This window comes from Scardinius erythrophthalmus, assembly GCF_964197995.2.
Source record: "Scardinius erythrophthalmus genome assembly, chromosome: 2".
NCBI lineage: Eukaryota > Metazoa > Chordata > Actinopteri > Cypriniformes > Leuciscidae > Scardinius > Scardinius erythrophthalmus.
This window is the reverse complement of record NC_138222.1, coordinates 44058696-44069734: the sequence shown is the minus strand read 5'-3', so window position 1 is coordinate 44069734 and position 11039 is coordinate 44058696. Positions and strand designations below refer to the sequence as shown.

Genomic DNA, 11039 nt, shown 5'->3' with positions numbered 1-11039 from the left:
ACAAATTGTTTTTAAAGGACACAGCATACATAAAATGCATGTGTGCTTTCACAGTTCACACTGAAGACTTATGCAAAAAGATTTCAACAAACCTGTGACAGATAAGGTGTTCTACACGTACACATTTACTCTTGCTGTCATCTGCGCAGAGAAAGACGTCCGGTTCAAAGTGAACCGCGGCCCTGGGCCTCCTCAAACTCACCAACATGTTTACTAATGTAAACTTGCAGGTTTAAGTACAATTTAATTGGCTGTAAACCATGAGGCGTGTTTACTTTAGAACAGGTATAAAATGCCAGTTGACTTGGAGGCGGTTCAAGCTGCCTCAGTCACTCCCACACTGTGTCTCCCCTAAAATTGGCATGAATAAATCACTCCTGGACAGGGTAGGTATCAGTCTGTACCATGCTGATTCCTCTCCGATACATTTACTTCAGACTCCTTTTTCTCTCCCACCCTCTCTCGCTCACTCCTCACAGGCCTCTTACATTAAGGGGGCCACCTTTAATCTGACTCTCATTTGGAGCACTTCATAAAAGTGTCAGTGGCCTCGTCGAGCTGAGGGCCTGTTAGAAAAACAGAAAGCCCCGTAGAGGAGCGAATTAGTTTTAAAATTTATAGAGGCCACTGTAGTGGAATGCCTTAAATCAAGGGCAGACTGTGACAGGCCAGTGGGCCGGGGAAGAATGCAGACGGTGGGTAGCTTTATGCTCTCCGTAACCCCACACTTATGGCACCCCGGAATGGAGGAGAGGGGAATGCTGGGTGAGCATCGGACTGGGCCACCATCTAAATCACGACTAGAAAAAGGCGACCATTAGAGGCCATTTGGCCCAGCCTTCCCTGAGCTCTGGGGGCTCTCGGACTTTTGTCTCTTCCCATTGAGAAAGTTGATAAAGAGCGACAGGCCGGTGCAGTAAATCAACTCTCAAGCTTTCTTTATACTTTGGCTTTGATTAAAGAAAAGGGATAAGAACGCAAGTGCAAAAGTGCAAAAATTCATATTGATCACCGCTTCTTTGCCGTAACCCTGCTGGAGGCTTCAGCTAGGCTGTAAAGAACTTGAGTAATTGTAATTCATTACTATACTTAAGCATTATTTCGGGGAATTTGCACTTTACTATTGAAATGGAATACGCAAAAGAGATGCTTTTTACTTTTTATAAATGTCATTTAAACCTCTGAAGTAAAAATATTCAGTTTTCAAAGGTAAAAATGACTTAAGTTGTTCCTTTTAAGTCATATAACACTCAAATTATGCTAACTTTTACAGCCAATACAATTACTTCAGTGTGGACACAATTATGCTCCATTTTTGTCCTCAAAAACATCTCCTCAATGACCACAACACAGTCTTTAATAAAATCTTAAAATAAAAACCATATCGATTATAGCATTGCTAAATATGGACAAACCTGACTCAAGTGTGAACAGTCTATAAACAACTATATTTAATTCACAACACCTATAATATCAGCTGCTGGTTTTATTAGAAATTATAACTAAATAAGTGAGCTTTATAAAGTTTGAGCATCACTGCAATAGTGCAATATGCTCAGTTTAAAAATCTTTTTCACTCATGCATGTTTTTTAACTGAGTTTGACCTATACTTTAACTTCAATTTTTACAGCTATCTTCATCGTGGCTAAGCTGAAAATACAGTAGAGATTGTTTGAGGCAGAGTGCTGGAAGAATCTTCCAAACTTGAGTCTGAAAAACTAACCGCCGAGCTGTGACAACTAGATTTTGTTTACAACAGCAGGGGGCCAGAAAATGTATTATCTTGTAAACAAAACAGCCACTTGATGCAGTACACAAACAGAAAGAGAAGCGCTGCCAGTTCATCCTACGCTTACGCATTGCACTACAGGCCGTTACGAAAGCGGGCAGAGCGCGGATAGGTTGAGATTTTACGTGCAGGCCACAGCACAAGACAGCTGCAAACATTTAGAATCACTCCATGTTTTTTTATTCAAGCTGTCAGTCTCACGGTGCTGACTGCGCTCGTCTGCAAAGCTAATTAGATGGCGAGATATGCAGTGCCTATCATAAACAGATTGTGGAAGAACGACCCACAGCACACGATGACAGCATCACTAGGCTTATGCTCCTCATTGCTGAGATTTTTATCACCAGCAATATTCACACAGGAAAGAGGGTTATCGTCCACAAAAGCAGGAGGTCGACTTTGTTCCTCTGGGAGAGCTACAGCTAGAGAAGAGCCTTTTTGGGGTGGGGGGCGGGGGACTCGAATGACTCTAACAGTTGTAGAACACTGATCCGTTTCTCATCTGCCCAGGCAAGCTCTCTGGAGGCTTCGCACAACTGCAGGAGGAAGCGGAGCAGGAACGGGGACGGAGGATGCCAAAGCTCACGCTACAGCCAGTGAAACATCTGTTTGGCCGCCAGCACCTTCTAATGGCTCAGACACATGAGGGACGTTTAATGGCAAACATTTCTTGGCCATTGTAAAAAAGATTCTTTTTTATATGTGCACTCTATCTTTGTTTTCATGGAACAGGCCGGGATTCCAGAGCCAGCCGGATTCTAACAGGGCACCTGCAGCCCGGGTCTCGGTCTGCACAGGAAGTTTCATATCCTTTCCAGAGCAGCTCACTTTCACTCTGGAACTGGACACACTTCAAGATGTTGATAATTACTGATGTTAGCCCTGCTGAAAAATCCTGCATAAATCAGCATGTATTCCATGTTGGTCCAACTGAGCTGGTGTTACTGGTGTAACTCCCGCTTCACGTGCTTTGGACCAGCAAACTATCAACCAGTATCCCATGCTGGTTCCAGCATGCAAAACATACCTTAAGCTGGATTTCTCTTCAGGGACAGGAGAAGAAGGAGCTTAAAGAAATAGTTCACTTAAAAATGAAAATTCTGTCATCATTTACTCACCCTCAAGTTATTTCAAACCTGTCTGAATTTCTCCCTACTACGGGAGTCCATCAACTGTCTGATTACTGACATTCTTCAAAATATCTTCTTTTGCGTTCAGAAGAAGAAAGAAATACAGGTTTGAAACAACTTGAGGGTGAGTAAATGATGACAGGATTTTCATTTTTAAGTGAACTATTCCTTTAAGACATGAGACTGAGGCTGCTCTCTCTCTCTCTCTCTCTCTCTCATTTCTGTAAAATAATTCATTGAAATTACCACAAGTGTGAAAAACGGACTATACAGTGCAGGTTCACAGGGACACCACTACTATCAAGCTTAGCATTACATACTAAAAGAATATATATGTAAGCATAACGTTATAAAACCTTACAATAATGTTCATTGGTACCATGAATTAACAATCAACAATATTTTTAGTATTGATTAATCTTGGTTAATTACATATACTTGTAACATTTACATATACATTTTTAAAACGTCTTAAAAGTTAAATTAACAAATATGAGTTAACGATGAACAATAGCGTACTATATTTATTTAGTATATTAATTAACATTATGCATCAACATATTTATTATACAACCAGGATTAATAAATGCTGTAAAAATTTTGATATTTGTTTAGTTGTGATAACTAACATAAATATCCTTATGTCCTTCCAAACATAAATACATTTATTTATTCTATGGAACACAAAAGAAGATACTTTGAAGAATTCTGAAAACAGTTTGGGTTACCTTTAACTTCCATTGTATGGGCTAAAAATAAATAAAAAAATTCGCAAAATATCTTCTTTTATGCTCCACGGAAGAAAGGCTGACAGATTTGGACTGACATGAGGGGAATGACAGAATTTTTCATTTTTGGATGAACTATCCGTCTAACAAAACTAAACCATGTTGTAAAGTGTTACTGCTAAAGTTTCATTATATATATGTTAGCATATTTGTGCTTAACTTTAAAGAAATTAGCAAATACATGCATGATATTGCTAACAATACGGAGACAAATCGAGCTTTTTGGTCCTGAGAAGGGAGAAAAACAGTCCAAAGGCCAAAGATAATCAATGAGGAAGATGTGAAGAAAAGATCAAGAGTAAGAAAGGGGGGAAATTATAAGTCAAAGCAAAAGAGGGTGTGTGAGAGAGAGTCCTCACTGTGCCGCTTACAATAAATCAGGCTTCTCAGTGTATGCTCTACTTTGGCCGCTGTTTGATGTGAAGAAATGGTGGGTTTTGAAGTGAAAAACTCCAGAGGTATGGGACAGACTCTCGTAAGTCAGGGCCACTGACCCTAACAGTGAGACACGGCCATATATTACACCCTGCTGGACAGCTTCTAGAGCAGAAAACCCCCCTGACTCCCATCTGTACTATCTCATGCACTGACGGATTGATGGGGCCTACCTCATTCACTCAAGCTGTCTCCCAGATTAGCTTACAAAAGTCCTCACTTCAGCGCACACTACTGTCCTGGCTGGACGCTTAAGCCCTTAAAATATAAAGACATGTCCAACAAATGGCTATCAAGTGTCTCTTTCTTCATGAAGCTCTCAGTATAGAAACACACACACACACACACACACACACACACACATACACACTTATTTCCCAATAAAAGTCCTATTTTACCTATTTAAGATATTGAGAAAAATCTAGATCTTTCTTGATCAGTTGTTTTGGACCCCACTGACTTTTTATTGTATGTTGACAAAAATATCTTTATTTTTATCATGAAAATGTTATTTACAATTATTCTTTTGTGTTCCACAGAAAAAAATAAAGTCATACAGGTTTGGAACGACATGAGGATGAGTAAATTATGACAGAATTTAAACTATATATAGTTGAATAGTTGTATAGGTGAACTATACAATTTTAAAATGAAACCACATTCATCAGAAAACCCCAAATTCTATGCAAAGATCATATACTCATACATTTTTATTTAATATCACTGATAAATACCACTAACTGAAACCACATTTAATACAAATATGCAATTATCAATTGCACGGCACAGGGGAAAGTGAGAGAGTAATAGTCTGTCTCCTGTTTCCTTTCTTCTTCCAGGTTTTAATCTCCAGAGTCTGCTTCACTTATGTGTTATAACTGAATGGTGTGAGCACATCATCACTTTGCCTGCTGGAATCCAACACCTCTCTTTCAAAAAGGCTCTTGGGTCCCAATCAATTACACTGATACACACACCTATCAACATAACCTTTCCTTTCCTTTTCGCTCTTCCAACCAAAGAGAAAAAAAGAAGAGAAAACATCAATAACCAGCCATCACCAGAGACAAATTTATGGCTTCCTTAGTGCCATTATCAGCCCAGTAGGCCAGCAGAGAGAGAGAGAGAGAGAGAGAGAGAGAGAGAGAGAGAGAGAGAGAGAGAGAGAGAGAGAGAGAGAGAGAGAGAGAGAGAGAACTCCTTCAGCAGACCAGCTCTCCCGTGGCCAGTCAAACATACGCTGTGTGGAGTGAGGAAGAGATTCTGTAAGACTTAGACTGTAAAATGTATCGAGCTCGGGTGTCTACTCCAAACAACAAGACTTTGAGAAATATCTGTAAATGTTCAATGGCAATGCACAGGAAAGATAAGTTCCCTATCGGTGTGATTAATCTAAGTCTGTAACAAATACACACTGGTGCAGGTGTAGTGACTGTCACATAATGAGCACAAATGTAATTGGTGGGGTGAAAAGTTTACTGGGGAGCTCAAAGTCCAGGTTGTAGCAATTTCACAATATAAAAAACAATCTTAACTATTCAGGTTTTTGTATTTACCATGAGAAACTAAATAAAAACTGCAGCACTCGTTGTGTTAAGTGTTAATCTTATGAATAAGACTTCCAATAAATAAAAAAAATTCAAATAAATGGTCAGATTAAATATTAGGTGTCTTTAAATACTAAAAAAAAAGTACTGTTAGGTACAATGTACTCATTACCTTCATGTTGTATTGCAAAATTATATTGAGGTGGGATATAGGTAAGGTTTAGGACAGGTTTGGAGGTATGGTTAGGTTTAAAGGGTGTAAGAGAATGGAGAATAGTGTAATTATAAATGTAATTACGTAAATTAATTATAGCTGTAATTACATGCAGGTATTCTTTTAATATAAGAGCATGTATAAGAGCACTTTATCAAATGATTAATTTATATAGTGGGACCAAATAAATAATTCTAAATAATTATGCACAATATATTCATTATTATAATAAAAATAGTACTGGCATTCTGTCTATCCACATGCTCGCAAACATACCAGTAATTGCTATAAAATATGTTTTGTAATGCATTGCCTGACTGAAATATTTGCCAGTACCTCTACCTGCTTGATATTAATTATTTTATTTTAAATGCCAGAACTGGATGTAATTAAGTACACAAGTGTACTGAATCGCATATTTACATAATTGGAATTTACATAAGTGGTTGACAGTGAGAGAAGAATGAGATGTTAAGTATGACCATTAATGATATTTCCATAACTCAGCGCGTCTGGCATAAAGCACTGCTCATTAACAGTGCAGAAAACACAACTTAATAAGTCTCCAAGGAGTTTCGCAAAAACGGTTTAACCTTAGACTTACAAATAATAAAAAACATGGCTCTGCACAGACTACATTGAATAGTATTGATAGGGCATATTTGTTCTGTTACATCAGAGCCTGTGCTGTGCTGCACCAGGCACAACAAAATCCAAACTGAGAGGGGGTGGGAAGAGAGAGAGAGAGAGAGAGAGAGAGAGAGAGAGAGAGAGAGAGAGAGAGAGAGAGAGAGAGAGAGAGAGAGAGAGAGAGAGAGAGAGAGAGAGAGAGAGAGAGAGAGAGAGAGAGAGAGAGAGAGAGAGAGAGAGAGAGAGATGGAGAAGGGTGTGAAGGGAGTTCACATCACTAATGCCCAAACTGAAACCCCACACACACCCATATAAACAGCACACACCAGATAATTCAAATTCTTAAGGATGAATCCTTCTCACACTCCCATCTGAGCAGGAGCAGGAGGCTGGAGGGTGGGTGTGTGTGTGTGTGTGTGTGTGTGTGTGTGTGTGTGTGTGTGTGTGTGTGTGTGTGTGTGTGTGTGTGTGTGTGTGTGTGTGTGTGTGTGTGTGTGTGTGTCACAGGTGTCTCCAGCTCTTGCTCTGGCTGAACTTTACTCTTATTACAGTGATAATTTGCCTGCACTGCACTTTGACTTGATCCTCTCACCTCACAGCAATAAAATTATTACACTCAAAACCAGCATAATTCAAGGTAACCTAACCAAACAAAAGAGAGATTACATTTTATTACCATTTTATGGGATGATTCAGCACTTCTTTGTCATTTTCAGAGAGGATAATATGGAATGACTACATCAAAATAACATAGAGTAGGCTACTGAAATTTTATTACATCTGGAAAAAGTCCAAAATTGTGCTGTCCAGTGTTTGTGTTTTAAATCTTCTGGGTTGTATTCCTGAGAACATGCATTTGATATGAGGGTCCTTAAACTTCTTAGAAATTGTACAGTTGCAAATATTGTCAATGAGGTTATGTAAACGTTATTGTGATCCCAGTAATGAACAATTTTTTTGTTGTTATCCAGAACATAATGGAATTATGAATAATTTAGATGTAGGCACAGTAGGCCGATCTATGGGGGAGAGCGGAGCACAACATAACGCTAGTTGTAACACACTTGTTTTATATACTTCCACAAATGCTAGCATGACGAAACTTACTGTATTTAGTTGCCATATCAACATTATATAGAAAAAAAATTGCGCCAAAATTCAGAAATCTTTGGAAGATATCACTGAACATTTATTTAACCATAGTAAAAGTACATTTCTTATGATAATTTTTCATCTCTATTTTTTGTGTTTGTTTAAAATGAGACAAACCTGATATTGTTTTAATCTCCGATATGTTATGTTACAGTTGATATAGTTATTTAATGCTTCGCTCACTAGCAGAAGACACTAGCCGGGTTTAAATTCCATTTTGCACAGATGGGTAACGTTGTAACACTGTGTTCTATTCTATTCTATACTTTTATGAATTCTATTGAGAAAACATGAGAAAAAGGTGAATTAAGACTGAGAGTCAATGTTCAGAAATGATTAATTATTTTTATGTTTTGAACTATGCTGCATAGCTGTGTTTTCCGGTGTGTTCGTTGTCAAACTCAAAAATGTGTTTATTTTTAATAATTAAAAAATGCCATTATTTTATATGAAAAAGTTAATAATTGTATTTTATTGAGAAAATATTTTAGTTTGTCTTGTACATTTGTTTGATTAGATCAGATAGCATTTGAATCTGTCATATGGTCATGTTACAATGTGCCCCTCACATGTTACAATGTACCCCACCTATGGGGCATGCTGTCACATTTCACTTCCATTATTTCGGGGTATATACAATGTATTAATAAAACAAAACCACATAATTGTACTAGACATGTGTGAAATGAATGTGGGGAAAATACTCTGAAACCTACGTAGATTTACACAAACTGAGGAAGTCAAAAAGCGTTACGCTGTGCCCCGCTCTCCCTTAGACTGTACGACAGAATGAGTTTGAGAGAGGCGGATCTCTATCGCGCACCGTAATGAAACTAAAGTCATAATGACAACCTGTTCGACGCAAAACTTCTTAACTGGTTAAAATTAGATTATTAACTGTCAATGGACAGCCAACTGTCACTATAAGCTATCAAGATCGAGAAAACTTTATTGATCGATGCACCTAGGATAATAACATATCTGGACGTTCACACACAAATCCGATTCCGGGCACGAAAAAAACAACAACCGTTTATTAGATTAGAATAAAACGGGGAATCGTTATAGGCTATTAATTGCAAATAACACATAATTAGACTGCGTTCTTAAAGACTGCCTACCATAGCCAAAACTTTCTACTTGATACCAAAAGCATGTGTATAAGCCTCCTAATTATCATCATGGACCGTATGGCTACTACTTATGAATCGATTAGCCTATCTGAAAATGAATATGAGTCTGATATCAATGTTTGCAATAAGTTGCGTTTCTTGACCAGTGATTTGTTTGCGCGCATGCACAACAAATACAACGTGCCTGATCTAATCGAAGTTTGCATTTACCGTTTAGGCAATTTGATCTTTCTCAAAGTAGTTATGAAAAGTCTCACAGACCTTGGTGTACTTGATCTCGGGATTGGGTATCGGTGAGGGCACCAGATGAAGAGATGCCATGAGCGCAGCCGGGTCGTTCTTCACCTCTCCTGGCAGTTCAACTTTACTGGAGGTCATTGCGTCTCTTGAAGATGCCGGTTGGGTTTTTTTTCCTGCCGATTTGAGATTACTACTTTGGAATCCTTCCTGTGTTTATAACCAGGTGTCAGCCCTGGTCCATTTTTATTGGGCAGAGAATAGGGCCGTCCTCCTAATATAATTAAAATGGAGCATTTACATAAACTACTCTCTCTCCCTCTCTGACCATACGGAGTGAAAGATACCACCCACTCTCAAGACAACGCTATGGAGGAGTATAAGGATTTATCAAGACGAAATTCAGCTGACAGGCAGTAGTAAACTGCACTGTAAAAATGTTTAGTGTGGTTAAAAACGTAAATGATTTGTCAAAATAGTCTATTGTTTTATTATTTAGCTAAAAGAACAACACATTAGCCTAAATGTTAACAAAGACTCGTTTTCAAGGGGAATATTAGGTTAAAAAAATTATAGAATATTTAATAACACATTTATTTAGGCTAATATGACCGTATTAAAGCTTAACATAGGCTATTTTAAGAAGTTTTTCAATAAAACATTTTTTTTAACAAATCATGATTTTTTTTTTTCATAACCAAGTTTTCTTAAGGTTAAAAATAATATATTTTCCATCTTCTGGACTGAAATTAGGCTACACTAGACCACTAAATCGATTCTTCTTTTTCATTTAGGGTAGGCTATCAATGTATTTCGCAGACTTCTCTGACTGCTTGCTGAAATTAACAATAAAAGTAGGCTATTAAATAAAGGCTAGCCAATGTTTCTCTCCATTAGGGATCTCAAACTGTCACGTGAACGTTAAAGTTTTCTTTGGCAAGGTTCCGTTTGCCCCTTTGCTTCTCACAGATTCTCCTAGCCTATAACATAGGCTATCTATCCCGTTAGAATGTTATTCAACTATCTACATCAAGCGATCACAGGTTATTTCCTCGTCGTCCCTCCTGCAGCGCCAGGACTCTGATAGCATTTCCCTCAGACTAGCCAATAAACATTAAAGAGTATCTAAAAAGGCCATTAACACTCTCGAAGAGTTTGCGGTTTAAAGGATTAGCCAACACAGACATTCACACTTACACTATGTAACTGCTGGATAAGGAAGCTGTTGAAAACACCGGATCGAGACAAAAACATCTACGATTATGTCGCAGATAAATAAAACAAATAATCGCCTTCACACTTTGCCTACATGGTTTCTAGTCGAAGAAATATTGGATGTTGTGGAGCGTTTATGTAACTCTATCTTCAGTTGATACAATCACAAATTCAAGTAAAATCCTACATAACAGCCTAATTGTTTATAAAACCTTATAGGCCTAATCATTTTAACCAGTCCTGTTATAAAAATGTTGTTGCTCTCACTGTGTCATGCTATTAACTAACTATTAACTAAGGAATTGAGAAAATATCGAACTTCCTTTAGTGAATTCCGTTGGACTTAAAAACATGTAGGTGCTCTCTGTGTGATGGCCTGCAAAGGCAAGACTTGCAATCCAAAAACCAATAGGTTAAAGTGTTATGTCATCTACACTTACATAGCCTAGGCCTACTATTGCCTATACAGCCTAGGCTAATTTTTATTTATTTTATTTTTTTAATGGCCAGCCTGCGTGATAGTTATCATGTGTGACATGCTAAGGGACTGAGGGCTGATAAGATGATGAAGGGGACGGGGTGTTATAATTTGTTAGAACCCACTGGGGTGCTTTTTCTCCATCAGCACATCCCCCTCATTTCGCAGCACTGACAGTATCTGCCTCACATCAAAGACGACACCCCAGAACAAGTGACAGTGATTAATGCAAACAAAACATACCGCTACCATCCTATCGTTTCTTCAGTTCACCACAGCCATCGCCGAAC

At 38.1% G+C, this 11039-nt stretch overlaps 1 protein-coding gene across 1 annotated transcript in view; it reads right to left on the bottom strand.

Moving 5' to 3' along the window:
• Positions 1-9412, bottom strand: part of aldh1a2 (aldehyde dehydrogenase 1 family, member A2) — a 25670-nt gene extending 16258 nt beyond the window's left edge. The window contains exon 1 of the mRNA XM_081358676.1: positions 9081-9412. Within this exon, the coding sequence (XP_081214802.1) occupies positions 9081-9197 (117 nt within the window). The 5' untranslated portion in view covers positions 9198-9412. The remainder of the gene's footprint in view (positions 1-9080) is intronic.
• Between the last annotated feature and the right edge of the window lie 1627 nt (positions 9413-11039).